Consider the following 21,156-nt stretch of genomic DNA (forward strand, 5'->3'; position numbering starts at 1 on the left):
TTGCCATATGTTCACTTAGAACATATGCTAAGTGAAATAAGTAAGAAAGAGAAAGAGAAATACTGTATGGTTTCACTTATACTCGGAATCTAACAAACAAAATAAATGAACAAACATAACAAAAAAAGAAACAGAGTCATAGATACAGAGAGCAAATAGGTGGTTGCCAGAGGAGAGCTGGTAGAGGGAGGAAAGAAAAAGGTGAGGGAGATTAGAGGCACAAACTTCCAGTTGCAAAATAAATGAGTCATGGGTATGAAATGTACAGCGTGGGGAGTGTAGTCAATAACTAATATCTTTGTATGGTGACACGTTGTAACTAGACTTATCATGGTGATCGTTTTGAAATGCATAGAAAAAAATCACTATGTTGTATAACAGGAACTAACCTAGTGTTGTAGGTCAATTATACTTCAAAAACAAACAAACATACAAACAAACTCATAGAAACAGAGATCAGATTTGTGTTTACCAGAGGTAGGGGATGGGGGAGGGGCAACTGGATGAAGGCGGTCAAAAGGTACAAACTATAAGACAAATAAGTATTAGGAATGTAATGTACAACATGATAAATATAATTAACACTGCTGTATGTTATATATAAAAGCTAAGAGAGTAAACCCTAAGAGTTCTCATCACACACACAAAAAAATTTACTATTTCTTTAATTTTGCATCTATATAAGATGATGGATGTTCACTAAAGTTGTGATAAGCACTTCATGATGTATCTACGTCAAATCATCATGCTGTACACCTTAAACTTATTTATGCTATATGTCAATTATATCTCAATAAAACTGGAAGAAAAAAATAATAAAGACGTGCTACCAAGTTACATTTACACCAAGTCTCTATGAGACTGCCTGTGAGCTTCCTCATGGTCTTGTCAACCAAGTATAGCATCAAACTTTAAGATTTTGGTCAGTCCCCAAAATCAAAGCAATGGGCTTCATAAATGAAAAAAGTCAGATACAAAAAATCACATATTACATGATACCACTCACATGAGATAATCAGAAAAGGCAAATCTATAGAGACAGAAAGTCACTTGTAGGCTGCCTAGGGCTGGGGGTGGAAATAGGTAAACAGGTACAAGGGACATCAGTGGGGTGATGAAAATGTTCTAACACTGGATTGTGGTGAAGGCTGTACAACTCATTAACTTTACTAAAAATTACTGATGCCCTTAAACGAGTAAATATCATAAAATTTATGATATTTAAATTACACTCCAATAAAATTGCTTTTAAAAAGCCAAAAAAAAAAAAGCCTCTTGTTTTATTTGGAAATCTTTATAAGCCTTTGATCCATCCATCTGAAATCTATTTTGGTATAAACAGTGAGGCAGGTCTACTCTCATTTAGCAACGTCTTGGCTGTTCTAGGAGGTAACATTCTGGGAATAAAAAGGACTTCTAATCTATGTTCAAGCACCTGACACTCACCGCTCCCCCACTGACCTCTCACCCCGCCCCTCACCTCAATGGCTTGGTGGAGAGACTTGTCGTATTTCTCAATGAACTCCTGCCGGATGTTGAGCAGGTCGATCTCACTCCGGGAGACCATGATCCTGGTGAGGGTCTTCTCCTCTGTGCCAGCACCCTGGTGGAGCCAGGCGACAGGGAGAAACACAGGGCAGGAGAAGAAACGGGGTTAGGTCAGGCAGGAACTCATGGGTGTCCCTCTGCCTCTCTCCCTTTTCCCCCAAAACCAGGATGGGACATCCTGCCTCTGTCTTCCACAAACAGTCCTGACTCAAACTCCCCTGTGCCAGGACTGGCCAGACAGAGGCAAGAACAGTCTGTATGAGTTGAATAGTGTGCCCCCCAAATTCATGTCCACCTAGAACCTTACAAGGTGATCTAATATGGATATAGGGTCTTAGCACACATAATTAGTTGAGGTTTTACTGCATTTGGGTGAGCCCTAGATCCAATGACTGGTGTCCTTACAGGAAGAGGACACATGGACATACACACAGATAAAGGCAGAGACTGGAGGGACTCATGCTTAAGCCAGGACACACCAGGATTCCAGACGCCCACCCGAAGCTAGGAGAAAGGCATGGGAGAGCTTCTCCCTCAGGGCCTCCAAATGGAACCAGTCCTGCCAACACCTTCATTTTGGACCTCTGGCCTCTAGAATCGTGAAAGAATACATTTCTGTTGTCACTTAAGTTGGGACAGCAGCCCTGGGAAACTAATACAGGGCCCAAGGAGCAGACACAGGACACAAAATATATGGGCAGCCAAGGCCCACCTCTGCTCCCCAAGGAGCTCTGAACACCAGCTGAGGAATCAGAGCCGGCACATGGCGGGGGCTCAGGAGACGGCTGTCATGTTTGTGGACAGCAGGCTGACAGGGCTCTCAGGCTCGCTCCCACCAAACTGCCTGCCCAGGCTCTGTCAGCAGCTGACACTCTACTTGCTGGGCTGAGAGGGTGGCCAGACTGGCTTGGGTTTTCAGGAAGCCAGCGCTAGTCCCAGAGCTGAGCACTTGCTTCCTTTCGTGATCATTGGTCATAGGAGACACTGTGTCATCTGCTCGAATGTGAGCTCCAAGGGGCAGAGACTGTCCTTTTCAGCCCTGAGTCCCCAGGATAAGTTTCTCAACCTTGGCGCCTGGGACCAGATCATTCTCTGTTGCGGGGATCTGTCCTGTACATTGTAGGATGTTTAGCAGCAACCCTGCTCTCTACCCACCAGATGCAAAAAGCAACACTCCCCAAGTTGTGACAACCAAAATGAGTCTGAACATTGTCACATGTTTCCCGGGGGGGGGGGGGCAACGTAAACCCTGGTTGAGAACTACTCTCCTAGACAATTCCTGATCCAGGGGATGGTGCACATCTGTGTTTGTGGGGGCAGAAGTGCTCGAAGGGAAAGGAACAGACAAGTTAAGTTTTCTTACCTTCATAGATTTGTAAAGTTTGTCGGCAAAGAAGAGAGGCTTATTCTTCACACTTTGAACTGGTAGGAAGAGGAAAGAGATGCAGGGAACCTGGTCAGAGGAGATGTGCCCAGACCATGGGCCGCTACTGCTGCTAGAGAAGTAGCATCTCCTCTATCCGCAACCTGGGCCCAGGATCGTTGCCAACGCCAGGGTCATATCCAGGGCCTGACACTTTCACTCCCTCTTCCTGACGCCGCCTCCTCTGTCTCATCCCTAGACCTGGCTCTCATTGGGTTGCAACTCGCTTCCTGCTAAGGTGCTTGCAGCTAACTAAGGCTAGTAGAGGACTCAAAGGGAAGAAACCACTCGTGAACCCAAGGTACAGGGCCTCAAACTTCTAAGGGCATCAGAATCAAAGAAGAACTTGTTTAAAACTCAGGTTTTGGGCTCCACCCTAGAGACCCACCAGATTCAAGGAATATTTCAAGCAGAAGTTCTCAAAGTATAGTGCCTGGAAGGCATCAGCATCATCTGGGAGCTTGGTAGAAGTGCACATTCTCATACCCACCCGAGATGTGCTGAATCTGCAACTCGGAAGGTGGGTGACCAACGCATCCCACTTTTCCTGGGACATTCCTGGTTTTAGCACAAACCCAGATGGTTGATCACTCCATTCTGGTGCAGCCTAATGTTTGAAAACTACTGATTGCGAGAAATACTATGCCAAAGAATGTCTGTCAGTATAATTTAGGGCTCGGTGCCAATCCCTAGGGCTGAGTGTTGCCCACTCTTGCCCCATTGGCAGCCCCTGCTGCCCACCCACCCCTACCCCAGATACTGCCTGCCTAACAACCTCCCACACTTTCGCAAGGCCTGGGGGTCTCTAGCCCTCAGCAGCTGCTGGATTCCAAGGCTCCAGAGCTCACGGGCGCGGGAGGGTGTCTCAGACAGCTTAAGGAGGAGGAATCAGACGCCAGGACCAGAAAGCCAGAATGACTCTGGATATAAAAGTATCTCTATCATGAAGGCAGGGGGCGAGAGGCTGAAGCTGTGCATCCCAAGGGCACAGTCACGCAGGAGACAGGCCTGTACCCTCCCCTGCAGCAGGCTCGGGAACCCGTGGGAAAGACCACATTCCATACTGACCTTCCCAGGTCCTTATGTAGCTCCCTGCCACCTCCCAGACAAACCCTAAGGTCCTTGGCCTGAAAATCAAAGCTCCTGCCTGCCTCTGCTCTCTCATTGCCTCTGTTCCCCATTCTCTGAACATTCTGTGAATTCCTTTGTGCCTCTGTCCTCCTGGTAAGGAGAAGTTTGCTGTCTGCCTTCCACTACTTTACCTCCCGAGTCCACATCCCCAGTCCCATCACCTCCCCCAAGGAGCCTGCCCTGACTCTGACTCGGAGCTTGGGGCTCAGTCAGTGTGGTTAAGGAGCAGACTGGGCAGAAACTTCCATACTCTGCAACCGACCCCGAAAACCTTCCCCAGAACCTGAAGCCCGCCATCTGTCTCAGAGGACCCCGGGGCCTGCCGTGGGATGGAAGGAGGTGGAGTGGTGTGTCAGTATGCACACTCGTGCACACGCACATACACATGGTCTAGGTGGGAGGAGAGAGGACAGAGGGAGAAACACAAGGAAAGCGAGGTCTAGACGTGTCTCCATAGACCAACCACTCTGGTGATTAATACGAGCGTGAGCTTTGGGCTCGGGCGGCCTCTGGTGTGAGTCCTGCCTCCACTACTGATATGTAACCTTTCTGAACCTCAGTGTCTCAGTTCGTAAAATAAGCAGATAAAAGCACCTCATAAGGATTCAACCAAAGCTGTGTGCAACTGGCTTCACACAGTGCCTGGCAGGAAATAATAATAGAAGCTAACATTCATCCAGTGCATTCTATGTGCCAGGGGGCAATGTTTTTAAGTGTTGTATAATTAACTCATTTAAATCTGTGTACTATTATCACATCCACTTTACAGAAGAGGAAAACTGAGGCACAGGGTTTCTGTGACTTGCCAACGGATGTAACTGTACAGATAGTAAGTGGCACGGCTGGGACTCTACCCGGATTCACTATGCTATTCTGCCTCCTAGGTATTGTTCCCAGGTGGTAAAGACCCACTGAAAGTTAAATAATAACATCACAACAATAACACCTCTGCTCCATCTGTTCTAAAACACCTTTTCCTCAAATTTGAAGTCCCTGAAATCAAGATGCATCCTGTAATTGATGGCAATTATGTGAAAACCTTTCACTGACACCTCCAGGTAAGATGAAGAAAAAATGTGCATCAATACAATGCATTTTGTAGTCATAAATAAGATACTGCTAATCACTAATACTAATAAAAACAAGTTTGACCTTTGCTCGTATCTACTCATCCGTTTATACACATGGAGAAATTGAGATCCAAAAGGGAAAGACTTTTTCAAAGGCAAGAACTCAAATTACACAATAAGAGAGTAACCAAAGAGATCCAGGTGCTGGGAGGAGGGAAAGGTAGGTGTAGGTGTGTGTGTGTGTGTGTGTGTGTGTGTGTGTACACACCCAAGTCCTGCAGGACACTGCACCCCCTACCCAGCCTGGCCATCACCCTCCCAGCCACTTCCCCAGAGAGCGCTGTTTCCTCATCCTGCCCTGCAACCCAGAACAAGTTCTTGTGTTATCCTGCCAATCACACATAGGCAGAGCCCAAGAAGTGGCAGTGCTTATTTTCCAGTACTAGTAGCTTAGGAAACTATACAGGCCACACTCATCCAGTGAATCTGGCCATGTTCCCTGTGCCCCCCAGCCCTTTCCCTTGGTCCCCACCAGTTACCAATGGCCACAAACACATCTCTGACATCCCCGGACATCTCCTTCTTGATGGTGTGTTCCACGTCATAGTTGGTCATCTTGATGAACTCCTGGAAGACTGGCCCCAAGAGAAGCCCCGGAGGTGGGAGGTGAGCTTTGACTCAGAGGAAGGGGGGAAGATCACCCGTCCCCAACCCACCCAGCAGCAGGTATGGCTGCAGCCCAGACCTAAATGCATTGGTCAGGACTGTTGTGGAAGGGGTGTTCTGACCTCAGGGCTGCCTGGAGCTCAGAGCCAGATCTCTATCAAGTCAGACACTGCCCCAGAGCTTTGGACAAGTTCCAGGAACCCAGGCATGGGTAGTAGAAGGAGCATGTGTCCTATTCACAGCTCTGCCACAAGCTTACCAAGTGATCTGGGGTGAACCCCTCCCCCTTTCTGGGCCTCCCCTTCCTCCTGGATAGCGTTTTTGTTTGTTTGTTTGTTTGCTTGTTTGCTGTGCTGAGGCACGCGGGATCTCAGTTCCCCGACCAGGGATCGAACCCATGTCCCCTGCAGTGGAAGCGTGGAGTCTTTACCACTGGACCACCAGGGAAGTCGGGATAGAGACCAATGTAAGTAATCACAATGATAACACCAAGGAAGTTACCAGGTGCTAAGTGCTTTTTGTGTATTTATTTTTTGTACCCTCACAACAGTCATGTGAGGTAGAATTAAAATCCTAAATTTATAGCTAAGGGAATTAAGGCACCGATATTCAGTAACTTGCCCAGGGTCACAGAGCTGATAAGTGGGAGATCTGAATGAAGGCATTCCAGCTCCCAAGTCCGTTCTTTCAGTCACCGTGCTAAAGCACTTTTACTGGCAAGTGCCAGGCATATGCACATCAAAATGTCCATGTCTTAGTGGTAAGGGCACTTCATAATCACCTAATGTCAGGGCCACCACATACAGGTGTGCCCTGTGCACGTGGCAGCCTGTGTGTGTACATGGTCCTTGTGTCATTATCACCCCTCACCGCCTGGCCCCTGGCAGACGTCACCAAAGAATCGTGACACAGAACCTTCGACTCCTTCCCAACACAGCTAGGCAGCCACTACCAACCCACTGGAGTGGAGGGAAAAGCCACCTGCCATCTCTTATCCCAGGCATCCCACGTGCTTCCCAAAGGAGGTGAAGAGAGTTGGCCCGAGGCTGAATGATGCCGTTAGCAGCAGAGCCAGGACTAGACCTGGCTCCTGGTCCCCATCGGCCACCATACTCCCTTGCTAGGGTAAGGAGTGGGTGGGTGGGCATCTGGCTCCTATTGTCAAGACTATAGGGGATCTTCCTGCTGACTTGGGAGGGGGAGGGGGTCAGGCCTCACCTCTCCGGAGGTGCTGATAGCTACGCGTGCAGAGGATCGTCATGAAACGTGTCTCCAGGGAAGATCTGTCTCCACTGGTCGTGTCTGCTATTTCCTGCAGAGCCCAGGTCGGGGCGAGAATGTGAGAGGGAAGACACGAGAAAGCCTTGTTTGTTATTCACTTTCGTGTCTGCCTGGGCCGAGGGCAGTTAGAAGCTGGGCTAACTCAGCCACCCAAGGAGGCTGACGTTGGCCCCTTCCTTCTTCCTCGGACTCCACATCCCCGCTTCAGTTCCCAGAGACCCCGTGGGCTCACCCAGAGGAGCTGAGCACAGAGCACTTCCACCCTGGCCTCAGGGTCACGGGACTGGGCCCAGGGGAGAGGCAAACAGGCACTGGGCATGGAGACTCAGAGCTCTCCTTCTATCTTTAAACCCCTCTGAAAGCCCCTCTGGGGAAGTGCGTCTGTGCACGTGTGCAAGGAAAAATGGCCTAGCCAGTGTTCCCCCAAGTGGGGTAAACAGGCAAACATATTTTTACACACCGCATATGTAGGCTTCCACAGTGATCTTCTAGCCAGCTATCAGTTCTATTTACATCGATATGAAATTTCCTTTAAAATAACTCATTTTGGGTTAAAATGAAAAGAGTCCATTTAAAGAAAACTATTCACATCTGGTGGTATGTGGCACAAATCAGGCAGACGGTGAGTGGTGAAGTTTTGGGAAACACTTGCCCGGCCCATATGTCACCCACCGGGGTTCTTTGGAGGCCCTGAAGGGGAGAGAGAGAACCTGGGGGGCACGCCCCCAGATCACTGCCTGACTCTGCCCCTCAGCTCCGCCCAGAGGCACAGCCAGACTCAGACCGTTAAAATCCACGTGAAGAATAGGGCACTCACCAAGATCTCAGCAGCCACCTGAGAGCAAGGAGGAGACAGGAGAGAGAGAGGGGAAGGCAAGAGTCAGAGGGGGCCCTGGGGTGCAGGGGAGGGAGTCTGGCTCGGGGTGGCAGAGGTCCCACAGTGGGGGGCAGGGAAGGGGCTGGGAGGAGACACCTTCCCCTGACCTTTGGGCTGGAGCTCAAAATGAGGACAGGTCTGGGAATTCACGATGAAAGTGTTTACTGGAGGGGCAAGAGGCGGGCACAGGACAGGACACTCTACCCCTCATGCCTGGCAACCTAGGGCGACTCCTCAGAGCCACCGAGACGTTCGATGTGAGACGTGCCCTGTTTCCTACACCTTTTACCACATTTGGAGTTGAAGGGTCCTCAGGAGACCTGTCATTTACCCCCTCATGTTACAGACAGGAGACAGGAAAGCTGAGGCCTGGAGGGGACGTGCAGCCGATCAGGTGGGAAGATGCCAGCTGTTCAAGTCATCTTACAAGGGTGAATTTTCATCATCACGTTATGCTGAACACAAAATTCTGAGGTTAGGACACTATTTTGTTAGGCAAATAGCTGTGACTCGCAGGGCCTGGGAACAGAATATAGCCAGTCCTGTGTACCCCAGACTGAGTTTTGCCTTTTCTTTTTTTTCCGAAACTCTGCCAACTACTTTATTCTATTGGGCAGACTGAAATCATCCTCTTTATAAACATCTCAATAGCCTTAGGCTTTAGAAACCTTTTCATTAAATAAATTTTTAATGTCTATCAAAACTCAAAATGCACACACCGCTTGATCAAGCAACTATACGTTGCTAGGAATTTCTCTCACAAATAAACCAGCAAAAGTCTTTGGAAATATTATTCACTGTAATAGAGAAAAACTGGAAACCATTACTAGATCACTTGTTAAACAGGCAATGGTTCATTTAGTAATGGAAATCCACGCAGCTAGTAAAAAGAATGAGACTGGACTACAGGGCTGATAAGGAGAGAGTTTCCATTTAAATTAAGCAAAAAAGTCAAATACAGCATGCTGTGTATAAGTGTTCCTTTTATCTAGATGAGAAAAGATAAATGTATGCTCACTCTTACATATTTACTGGGAAGTTGTGCTGGAGGGGTAGTCAAGATACTGTTGACAGTGGTTTACCTTCTTCAAGGAGAAGGACCGGGGGGAAGAGATTTTGCATTTTGCTTTATTTTTCCTGAAATTTTATGTTTACATTTCCTCAACATGCAAATATGTTAATTTTTTTTTTTTTTAAGTCAAATAGGAGTTATCAGAGCTACTAGGATTATGGGATGCTTCTGGTTTTTATTATCACTTTTCCATATTAAAAACAACCTGGTTGCACCTTGAGGACATTATGCTAAGTGAAATAAGCCAGTTACAAAAGGACAAATACTGTATGATTTCAAATATATGAGGTCCCTAGAGTAGTCAACTTCATGGAGACAGCAGAGTGGTGGTTGCCAGGGGCTGGGGGGAGGGGGAGTAGGTAGTTGCTGTTTAATGGGTACAGAGTTTCAGTTTTGCAAGATGAAGAGATCAGTGGATGGATGGTGGAGATAGCTGCACAACAGCGTGAATGGGCTTAATGCCAATGAAGTGTACACTTCAAAAAGGTTAAGATGGTAAATTGTACGATGTGTTACGTGTATTTTACCACAGGTTTTTTAAAAAAGTTATGCTAAAAAGTCTAGTATTGCTATTAAAAAGAGGGAAATGTTTAAAAAATTAAACAAAATGGAATCTAAAGTGTCAAAGATTCTTTACTTATTTGGATGAGAGAACCCCCAGATATATTTGTTTTTTCAAAGCACTTTAAGACCATCCTATTTGTAATATGAAAAATGCAGTGGGTAACTACAATAATTTTCCAGATATTCAACACAAAAGCTTTTCCTTATTAGCTGAGCCCTTTCATGCCAAAATTAATCTCCAAAAGTTAGAGTTATCACATGACCCAGCAATTCTACTCGTAGACATACACCCAAGAGAAATGAAAACATACGTGCACATAAAAACTTGTGCACAAATGTTTATGGTAGCATTATTCATAATAGCTAAAAAGTAGAAACAACCCAAATGTCTATTAGCTGATGAATGGAGGTTAAAAAAAAAAAAAAGTAATATATCCATACAATGAAATATTATTTGGCAATGGAAAGGAATAAAGTACTGATATATACTATGATATGGACAAACTGTGAAAATATTATAATAAAGTGAAAGAAAGTAGCCACAAAAGGCCATATATTGTAGGATTCCATTTATATGAAATGTCCAGAATAGGTAAATCTATATAGGCAGAAAGTAGATTAGTGGTTGCCTAGGGCTGGGGGGTTGGGAGGAAATAAGAGGAACCGCAATATGTACAGGATTTCTTTTTAGGGTGATGAAATGTTCTAAAATTATTGTGGTGATGGTTGCACAAGTCTGTGAAGACACTACAACCACCGAATTGTATTCTTTAAATAGGTCAATAGATAGTATGCAAATTATATTTCAATAAAGCTGTTATATTAAAAAATAACCTGGAGATTGAATTATCTAAAAATGGCCACAATTCTTCATTTCACTCTGGCTCTATAATAATTAGATCATTTACATGATTTACTGCTCACACTGGAACACTGAGAGTAAAGGGCAAGCTATCTGCAATACTGTGGGGCAACAGGTAAACACTGGCCATATGTCACCTGATCATAACAGACCCAGATTTCCAAGAGCTTGAGGTTGTTCTCGATGCCCAGAGCGAGAGCCTGGGAAGGAGGAGGTGTAAAACCAGCAAGCACACACCGTCAAGCACTAATGTCATTATTTTTCTGGGGGACCTTGGCTCTGCATATGAAATGCCTTCAATTTTTGCATACAGTTTCCTCCAGCATTCCCAATGCACCTCTAGACATCTATTCTAAGGAAAAAAATCATGAATGTGATGAGAGTTGGTTACCAGGGAGAGGGCTTTTTAAAAGAAGTTTGGTAGATTCTTAAATGGAAGAGTATTTAGCCATTAAATGATGCTATTGATTTTTTAAAAATGATATGTTACCGTATTCACAGAATACTCATTTTTAACTGTTATAAATCAGGAATCCATTTTTATAAATACATAAAAAGACAACTAGAATAATATATTCTAAAATATTAACAATAGCTATTATTAGTAGTAGGTTATGGGGTTTTGTTTCTGGTTTTGCTTGTCTATTTTCTAAAGTTTCAACAAAAGAATATGTATTACTTGAGAAACAAAATATTTCTAGCTATAAGGAAATGAGTCCACACTAAGATCAGGGTCTAGCAACTGTGAATCTGGAGAAGCAGCTGAGTTGGGCGGGGCCTGGCTCTGGCTCCCTTGGTTGACTCCACCCAGGTTCTCTCTCCCGGCTTCTCTCCTGAAAAGTGGCTGCCGGCAAGGTCCACCATTGCCCCCTGCTGGCAGCAACTAGAAGCATAGCCTCCTAGGCGGACCAGGCACCAAGCAGAATTCCCCGGAGGATGAATTTCAGGGTGATGGATGGATTTGGGGTGAGCTTTCAGGAGGAAGCCAGGTTCAAAGACCCTTAACGGCACAATGGGGCTGCTCACAGCAGTACTTAATAAATACCTGCTGAATGAGGGGATGAAATGTGGCCTCAGCAAGCCAGTCTAGGGGGCTTCCCTAGACTGGGTTCCCAGGCTAGCCTCCATAAACATATCTATAACACATTTGGAATACCTTATCTGAATGGAACCCTGCAGCTTCTGACAACTGTATTCCAAACAAGGGGCAGGAAAACTAGACACCAGCAGCTACATGGTTTGGAAGCTGCAGGGAAATTACTATACTGGGTCCTGGAGGATATTAAATGGTATTAAGTGCAAGTTTTGGAGTCAGGCAGGCCTGGCTTCAAATCACACCATGGCCACTTAGAAACTGTACCCTTGGATAGGTAAGGGGCTTCATTTTTCCTCCAGTAAGAAAACGGGGTCCTATCGAAGTATGAAATAGCCTCAGCATCATACTCAGTACACACTGTGATAGTTCTGTAGCTGTCGGGTTACAGCTACAGATTCTTCAGCTCAGATGGTGCTGTAACATTTCACACCTCTGTTGGCAGTATTCAGAACAGGGCTGGTGCCCTGACTCCCAGTCTATCAGGGCTCTTTTCAACCCACCAACTGTAAAAGAAGGGGGCTGGAAACACTGGCTGTGGTATCTGTGCCCAACCCCTGGACCTGGGCCGGGCCAGAGGATGCCGGGAACAAGGCACAGGTGAGGTGGGACAGTGCAGATGGCCTCAACAGGGACTCCCCATCCATGGGGACCCAGAGGGACATGGATTTGGGGTTGTCCAGCCTCCATGAGAAGCCATCTCCAGACCTCAAGCTCATCAGCCTTAGAAGCAGGGTAGCAGCAGAGCAGCCAAGAGACCCTATAGAACCCCCTGCCCCCCTATTCACTCAACAACAGATATATATTGAGTACCAACCATGTGCCACTTTGGATACATCAGTGAGCAAAACAAAGACCCCAGCCCTTGATGAACTCTCTTTCTAGGTCTCCCAGGACATTCCCTTCAACTCGGTCACATTTTATAGATAATAAACTGAGACATTTAGCACTTAGGCCCCCTTCCCAGCAAGCTCCCAGACCAGCGCCCTCTGGGTCAATTCCACCTGGGCCACTGATTTGCTGTGTGACTTTCAGGAGTCATTCATGCTCTCAGGGCCTCCATTTTCCAACTGTAACATGAGGGGTCTGACCTGGACAATCCATAGGTTCCTTCTAGCTCTGAGGGTCTAGGGCTCGAGCTCTACTCTTCACACAGAAAATGTCAGTAGAATCAGCACCACCCTCCCAAGCATCTCTCTGAAAGTTCTGGAAACTGTCATAGTCTCACTTCTAAGGGTGGAGAGGTGCAGGGGCCAAGAGTCTAAGTGTAGCCGGTCACACCAGCCATGTCCTGCCAGATGCCTTCCCCACTCCCAGACAGCCAGGGCCTGGCATGGACAGGTGTCAGCTGGAGTCACTGGGCAGGGGATGGGGTGGGGTGGGGTGTCTCACCTGGGCATCTTCCCGTGCCCGGTCCCGATCTTCTCCTCCCTCCTCACGGTTCCCCTGCAGCAGGACCAGTAAGAAAGTTCAGCCTCCAAACATCCACCCTCTCTGTCCCTCAGTAGCCACAGGACTTTGCTCAGCCACTCACCTCTCTGAACCCTCTCCCTCATGTGTAACATGGGGACAATAAACCTGCCTTCATAAGGTAGGCAGTCATGAGCATTAACACAAACATTGGAAAGGCACTTAGCCCAATGCCTCACTCAGACACACTGAACTTGCCATAACTGTGCATCAGGGCCTGGCGCCTGGGTTGTGAGAATTCAAGAGATGGTAACAGAAGCTCTTGGATGATGACACAGGGAAAGGTCACCCACATGGCTTTGTCCTGTCAGCTGGGGGCCCAAAAAGCCAGGTTGAGGGCAATCAGGGAAGGCTGCCTGGAGAAGGGGGCACTAAGCCAGCTTTGAAAAGTGAACAATGGAGAAGGCATTGCACAAGTAGTAACTGCCTCAGTGGTAAGACTCTGAGGAGGCAGCAGGGGAAGACATCCTCTCTTCATCAGGAGTGGACTCCTAACTCCCTGCCCTTCCCTGCAGCAACCCTTCCCCCACTCCCAGGGACCCACAGGGCCAAGCAGGCCTGGGGCCGTGAATTCACACACCGTGGCCAGAGAGATGAGGATCCTCCTGAAATGGCCGGACGTGTCTGAGCTCAGAGCATCTTCCAGGGACTTGTGATAGTCTAAGACAGAGAAAGGAGGTGTGGGCACCTGCTGGCCAAGAAGGACGTGGGATGGGGAAGGGGTCCTAGAAGTGCAGACTGAAGTCAGAGCAGTGCTGGCGGGGTAGTGGAGATGAAGGAGTTTGTAGTTGGCTCTTGGGGGCATCCAGCTACCTTCCTGTTGATTTTGACAGTGATGTGCCCATCGGTCCATCATCTCCCTCTGCTCCTGTCCCTGCTGAGGGCTCAGTGCCTCTCCCCTCTCCCATACAACGGCCTCTCTGTCTTCACTCTCTTTCCTACCTTCGCTCCTGCATGGCAGTTGCTGGACCCAAAAGCACAGCTCTGATCATGTCACTTCCCTGCTCAAAGATTCTACCATTTTAAAGCTGCTCAGAAGAGAAAATGCTTAAAAGGTTTTTGACTGACACGCAAGGTTCTTCAGGATAATATGGGATCATTTGTTACAAATTTATTAAAAATTTCAAGACGGTGACAGCAAAGCATGTAACCAGGCACGGGGCCTTCTGAATGCGGGGCCCTGTGTGACTGCACAGGCCGAACGCCCATGAAGCCACCCTCTCTCTCCAGTGGCCTGGGTGTTCTCTCTCCCACTCCCAGTCAAACCCTCTTCTACCTCCAGGCCTCTGTCCTGCTGGGACTCCGTCTGGGGCACCCTTTCCCCAGACACAGGGCTGGGCACACCCAACGGACTTATCAAAGCCTCGTGGCCTGAGAGGAGGGAGATGGGGCAGGGCTGTAGGGTGAGGCCAGGAGCTGGGGGACCTGCTCTTCCCCCCCTCCCCCACCTCCCAGCGGCACTGGCCCCAGGCCTCCCACACTCACCCTCCTTATAGGCCTCATTGATGGCCCGGATTTCGGCGTTGGTCCGAGTGGCCAGGATTTCGATGAGAGCCTTTTCGTCTGTGCCAGCTCCCTAGAAGGTCAAGGCAAAGAGGATCTGAACCACAGCCCTGACCCCCGTGCAGAGGCCCGAGGGGCCCAGGTCAAAGAGACCCCTGCTCCAAGAAACCACGCAGGACGTCAACGCTCAGACCAAGCCTTCCCTAGTTTTCTTTTTACCCTCAGATGTGGCCCCCAGACCAGACCTTGGCACAATCAAGGGACCACACTAGCTTGTAAAGATTTCCAGAACCTCCCATGAGAAGTGCTTTGGACCAAAAATTTTAAAAAGAAAAGAATATACAGGATATGGGTATGTGTGTGTGTATAAAAATACTTATATGCATATATATCTGAATATAAATATTTATATCTAAGTACATAAAAAGGACAGAGGACATGCATCACAGCGTAACAGTGATTGTGGTCTCCGGGTGGGTGAGGGATCACAGATGATTTTTATTTTCTTCTTTTTTGCTCTGTGTATGTTCTCCCAAGCTTTCATGGTGAACACATATTTGTCAGAAGAAAAAAAAAGTTCCGTGCTTTAAGGAAAACAGCAAGCTACATTTGTTTACATTTGGATTTGATGGATGATACATGGACTGAGGCAGCTGGGGAACCCATTATTCTCAGGTCCCCACTTTGGGGGCGGGAAGGAGGCAGACAAGACTGGTTGACTGATGGATTCAAATATCTGTTAAGCAGCCATTATGTGCCAGCCACTGTGCAAGCTGCTGGGGCAATGGCTATAAAAAAAGGTAAGACGTGGGCTTCCCTGGTGGCGCAGTGGTTGAGAATCTGCCTGCCAGTGCAGGGGACACGGGTTCGAGCCCTGGTCTGGGAAGATCCCACATGCCGTGGAGCAACTAAGCCCGTAAGCCACAACTACTGAGTCTGCGCATCTGGAGTCTGTGCTCCACAACAAGAGAGGCTGCGACAGTGAGAGGCCCGCGCACTGCGATGAAGAGTGGCCCCCACTTGCCGCAACTAGAGAAAGCCCTCGCACAGAAACGAAGACCCAACACAGCCAAAAATAAATAAATAAATAAATAAATAAAATTAAAAAAACAAAACAAAACACTGTCCTCCCAGAAAACTATGGAATCATCAAATGTTAGCTCTGGCCAGGTACTTTAAAAAAAAAAAAAAAAAAAAAGGTAAGACGTGTCTCTGTCCTGGGAGGTTACTGCCCAGTGGTCAACCGGTCCCTGGGTTCTCTGACCTGAAGGAGAGCTTCAACAGTCTCTTTATTAAAAGCTGGTGTGTGATGAGGACAGCCTTATCCTCAGAGTGTTCTGAGATCCATGGTCTAGCCCCATCCTTCTCCTAATTCCATGTTTTTAAGTCATTCATTTTTTTTGTCCAGGAATTTTAAAAGGACAATAATCTCAATTTGCTTTGCCCAGGGAATGTCTGTTCTCCTCTTAATCCTTAAGGAGCCGAAAACTCTAGTGGTTTCATGTGGTTGTCAAGTCAGGCACTCGAATCAGACAGACTTGATCAGAATTCCAGCTCTGCTACTTCCTAGTGCTATGACTTTAACCAAGTAACTTAAGCTCTAAGCCTCAGCTTCCTCATCTGTAAAATGGGGACAAAAGAGAAGCCTTGCCTTGTGGGTTGATGAGACAGGGAACTGAGCTAAGACACTGAGCCCAGGAGAGGCGTGGGAGGGGCTCTACCAAGGAGTTACACCCAACACACCTGGGCTTGGGAAGAGTGCCTGTGTCCCCCCCAGCACCCACATAGACTGGACCCCTCTCCCGTGGTGCCCACACCTTACCTCCATGGCTTTCTTCAACTGCTTGGCATCATAATGGGCCGGTGGCATCATGAGCCCCAGAATCAGCCTCGCCAGGTCTCCAGAGAGCTCAGACTTCAGGTCAGCCATCAAGTCCTGCAGAGGGCAGAGCCAAGGTCATGCCAACAACAGCACTTGCCCACATGTGACTTGGGACAGGGAGGAGACATGGAGGGAGGAGACATGGAAGGAGGAGAGGGGGCTCCAAGTGGATGCAGGGATCGTGGGAGCCTGTGTCTGTCCTGGCTGATGTTGGGTTCACTGTTTTGAGGAAGCCAAAGAGGGTGGGGGAAAAAAACCAAGCTGGAGGAAGACCTGCTTGTTCTCCTTGGAGGCAGGAGACAGGGAAGGAAAGGGGGCAGTGCCATTTCCATCCTGGGGAAACTGGTCAGCCAAAACTAGATGCCACTAACACAACTCATATCCCTGATCGAAGCTCTAAGTGGAGCCAGTCACACACGTGTTGCTGACCACAAGGAACCCGGGGTGCAGTGGGAGGGAGAGGTGTGCGTGCAGGCAGCCCAAATCCAGTGCTGGAGACACTCCAAGAACACGTGGCCACAGGGGGTCCCACTGCCATGAAGACCCAGGTGCAGAGCTGGCTGTGACAGGCCGAGCTCCCTCCAAGGAGGAGCGTGGATGCGGGGCCCAGGGCCCAGGCTGAGGTCCTTACCCGGCCGAAGTGAGACTTGAAGGTCTGGCGGATCTGCTGCCGTTGGGCATTGCTGCGGTGCGTGATGATGTCAGTGATGGTGCCCTCATCAGTTCCTGAGTCCCCAAAGCCACAGTTCAGAGGAAGGCCTTGGTCCAGCTCCCCCATCTCCCCCAGTGATGGGCCCCATCCACCTTTGTCAGGGTAGGGGCCAGGCTAGGCAGTCTTATGCCCTCAAGTCCCTGCAGGAGCCTTGCTTCTGGCCCAAGCCACTAACTTCCCCTGGATTCCTTCTGCACTTCTTTCTGCTCTGTCACTAGCTGAGGAAAAAAAGACCCCTGGGGGAGCAGAGAGCACCGGGTTGAGAGCCAGGGCTTCTGAGTTCCAGTCCCAGCTCTGGCAATGGCTATCCCCTTGGACAAGTCCCCTCCCCTTCTGTTTCATGAAGAGCTGGAGGGGTTACTAAGGGATCCTTCCAACCTGACAACCTAAGTCCTTTTGGGGACCCTGTGTCCTTTCTCTGTAATGCCCTGAAAGCTGGACCCCAAGTCCCTCTAACCACAGCAGGTTGACTCTGGAAGGCATCAGGGTACCATTTCCTGCCCCTCAGATCAATGCCATCAACCTCAGACCTGGCACAGGACTCTGTCCTTATTTATTTATTAATTAATTTTTTAAGGACTCTATCTTTCAAGAGCATTTTTACCCCTGTCATCTCACAGTCCTAGATATGCTTGGTAGATATTATTATTCCCATGAGACAAATGAAAATGAGGCCCAGAAGGTAAAAGACTTAGCCCAAGGTCCCCTGGGAGGTGTTGTTAGACAGATGGGGGAGAAAGGGCAATGGAAGCCAAACCCAGATGCTCTGTCCCCGCTGGCCTTCCTGAGGACAGGCCACCCCACCCACAGGTGGTTCTTCTCACCTGAGCCAAATGGAGGCCTGGACATGGGTAACCAGCAGGGGGTGTTCCCATGCCAGAACTGGCCTCTTGGGTTACAGGGTCCACACCCCTTATTTTATGCATGGAGATACTGAGACCCCCAGGTGGGTTACGGGACTTGCCCAAAGTCACACAGTGAGTCAGCAGCAAAGCCAGAGCAAAAACCCAGCCTTATCACCTAGTACTTTTTTCTATACCAGGGCCTGGGAGCACCTTGGTCTCTGGGAATGTTCCTTACAAACCCCCTCACTCCCCTCCTCCCTATACCATGGGAGCTGGAGACTCCAGGGGGGTGGAGACTCAAAGCAAATAAAGTGCCCGTCATCCTGCAGACCCCAGTCTGAGGCCTCAGTTCTTGCCCCTGCCAGGCCCATTGCCACACCTGCCACCCCTGCTGCTTCCAGAGGCCAACCTGGTCCCTTTCACGTGCCCCTTACCAAGTCCCTTCATGGCTTTCCGCAAGGCTTTGGCATCTGCGTCAGGGTTAAAGTCACCAGCTGGGTGCACGGTTCCTTTCACCTGCAAGAAGCAGAAAGTGACTCAGCAGGTGCCTGGAGGCCCCCCCAGGGGCCAGGCCAAGACAGGAGCATGCGAGGGAGGGGAGGCTTTCCCCATGAGCCCCAAACCAAGCAGCTTGGGGGGAAAGAGGCGGGGGTGAAGGCACAGCAGACAGACCCCTGCCCTAGAGCTGAGAGAGGGAGGAGAGAGACAGACCCAGGCCTGGGAGCAGGGCAAGTGCTGTCAGGGGAAGAGAGGCTGGGCTCCTGCCCCAGGAGTCAGCTCTGGCCCAGCTGCACTGGAACCCAGTCGCTCAGAACCCTGCTCTGTTGCCAAGGTCTTCTTGCCTCTTAGAGAAACGCTCTCCCTGAAAAGGCAGCTGAAATGTTCTGAAATACCAGAACAGAGTTGCCCAAATTTCAATCACTCCTGAATGACCTTCATAATGTTTTCTATATTTGTGTACGCCCTATGCTATTTCTTAATATTTTAACTTAATTCAGCTTCTTTTCTGTTTTATTTAAATGCATTCATTTTGAAGTGCATTTAAATATTCCTAAAGGGCAAGGATTTTGGTCCATTTCGTTCTTTGATATATCCCAAGAGCCTGCAGCAGTGCCTGACACAGGGGTAAGCTCTCAAAAAAAAATTTGCTCAATGAATTAATGAATGAAAATAATTTTATATCACTATCATGAATAGAAAGTTGGTGTCATGTGCCATTAACTGATAATAACCCATGAAAATAAATGTCATATAAACAAAAAACATGTTTTCAAATACCACCAAATTTAACAAGACACCGTTGCTTGCCAAAAGCTGTGAACCTGAAGCTAGCTCTCTCAGCTCTTTGTGAAAAGGGGAAATTAGCGACTATGGCAAAGATGAGGCACCAAACTGAGACTCCTTCTTTGACATTAACAATAAGGTTGATGAAAGTGAAGTGGAGCAGCTTTCTCACTATGTGGAGTCAGGGTTATTTAATGCCATGGAGGTCCACCTCCCCAGAAAAAAAACTCAATTCATTTCTCATATGACTTAAGATCATCTGCAATGACAGCTCTTGCCTTATAATTTGGGAAACGCTGTCCTAGAACATCAGAGCACAAGAGCCCTTGGAGGGCATCCAGACTGCCATGTCTAACAGCCTCGTCTGAGAGATGGAGACAGAGAGATGTGGGGACCTGCCGAAGGTAGCTAGCGAGCGAGTAATAGAGTCCTAGGTTCCAAATATTTTCGTAGGGGCTAAGTGCTACCAGAGTCCCTGGATGCGTTTGCCCTGAGTGCTTCTGTGAAACCCTTCCTTCTTGCCCTGTGTGGGCCCTGGGTCTGAGGATGGTCAGGATGACCAAGAATCCCCCAGTGCACCCGGGGTGCCCATCTGTTCTCAGCTTTCATGCCTCCAAAACCCAACTGTCGGACCCAGGATGGGATAGGCCCTGCTATTGAACCAACCAGGTCTCCATCTGGCAAGGTCTGTTAGTAGTTAGTGGGGCAGAACACCTCCCAGCATGTGAGAGGTGAATGCAGGAATCAGATGCCAACACCAGAGTGCCCACCCACCCATCCATCACTCCGCGGAGAACAGGAAGCTTCAAGACGTGAGACTCAACGTCTCGGGTTGGCCACCAGGGGGCAGCTGGGTGCCAACCAGAGCAGCAGGAAGGTGCGAGCGGAAGAGTGGAAGCTGCGGTCAAGAGGTCAAGCAGGAGGGGGGGAGGGTCTGACCTCTACTCGGGCCACTGCACTAAGTTCCCACATCTGATAGGCCACCTGCGCTGCCTCCGGGAAGAACTTGCCAGCAGCACTGGAATGGAGGGTGTTAGGGAGAGGACAGGAGGGAAGGTCATCGTGGGCAACACTCACACACACAACACACGCTTGCTTACACACACACACACACACACACACTCACGCACACACACTTTAAGTAAATCCATCTGGCTTTCCCTTCTCTCCCGCCTGGGCCTCACCCATTCACCATAGCTCTCCCTCCACTTCTGAGAACCTTCTACCCTCTCTTGCGACCCCCCCTACCATGCTGGCTCTGAGCAGCAGCCTTCCTGGCGCCAGGCCCCATGCAGGAGATGATTTCTCTAGTCCCTCAACCTCCCCTTTCCTCTTTATAATCTGAGTGACTTCTATCCAAGTCTCCCCTCTCAGACATGTCCATGACCAGCTTAGGGCCACGCCATCTCTACCTCTCCTTCTGCTAAGCACCCCGGTTTATTAGTTGCCAGGTAAATATCTGCTGAACTGAATCAGCCCCTAAGGCGCTTAACAAAGGTAAACAGGAGGCTCTCGTATTCCCTACTTAACTGGATCGTTATAAGCCCCAGAGAAGGGAAATCAGAGTACCTGTAGTTCCTTTCCTAGCACCCAAATCTGGTCAAGTCATGCCCCAATTTCACTCCTCCAATGGCTGGCTCTCTGCTACCCTTAGGTGAGGTCCGTGTGCCAGGAAGAGGCCCCGGACCCTGCCCACCTCTCAGCCTCATCTCTCCCCAGCATGCTACAAAAGTGCGACCTCAGTTACATAAATGAACCAGGCTGTGCCTTCTCCTCTCTAGGCCCTCTCTCCACCCCAAACACTCACCCTCCAGCCCCTGTCTTCACCTCTTCACCTTCCTCCTTGCGTCTCAGCCTCATTATCTCCAGGAGC

The 21,156-nt window shown here is 48.7% G+C and overlaps 1 protein-coding gene across 2 annotated transcripts in view; it reads right to left on the reverse strand.

Moving 5' to 3' along the window:
• Nucleotides 1-21,156, reverse strand: part of ANXA6 (annexin A6) — a 54,795-nt gene that overhangs the window by 5,341 nt on the left and 28,298 nt on the right. Inside the window, exons 14-25 of one of the 2 annotated variants that reach the window (XM_059917534.1) lie at nucleotides 20,223-20,301; nucleotides 18,434-18,515; nucleotides 17,074-17,168; nucleotides 16,383-16,496; nucleotides 14,543-14,633; nucleotides 13,638-13,717; nucleotides 12,980-13,033; nucleotides 7,937-7,954; nucleotides 7,057-7,150; nucleotides 5,712-5,807; nucleotides 2,912-2,970; nucleotides 1,481-1,603 (exon numbers count right to left, since the gene is read on the reverse strand). In XM_059917534.1, the coding sequence (XP_059773517.1) occupies nucleotides 1,481-1,603; nucleotides 2,912-2,970; nucleotides 5,712-5,807; nucleotides 7,057-7,150; nucleotides 7,937-7,954; nucleotides 12,980-13,033; nucleotides 13,638-13,717; nucleotides 14,543-14,633; nucleotides 16,383-16,496; nucleotides 17,074-17,168; nucleotides 18,434-18,515; nucleotides 20,223-20,301 (985 nt within the window). The remainder of the gene's footprint in view (nucleotides 1-1,480; nucleotides 1,604-2,911; nucleotides 2,971-5,711; nucleotides 5,808-7,056; nucleotides 7,151-7,936; nucleotides 7,955-12,979; nucleotides 13,034-13,637; nucleotides 13,718-14,542; nucleotides 14,634-16,382; nucleotides 16,497-17,073; nucleotides 17,169-18,433; nucleotides 18,516-20,222; nucleotides 20,302-21,156) is intronic. The other variant, XM_059917535.1, reaches the window with a different exon arrangement.

Source organism: Balaenoptera ricei, chromosome 3, assembly GCF_028023285.1.
Source record: "Balaenoptera ricei isolate mBalRic1 chromosome 3, mBalRic1.hap2, whole genome shotgun sequence".
Lineage (NCBI taxonomy): Eukaryota > Metazoa > Chordata > Mammalia > Artiodactyla > Balaenopteridae > Balaenoptera > Balaenoptera ricei.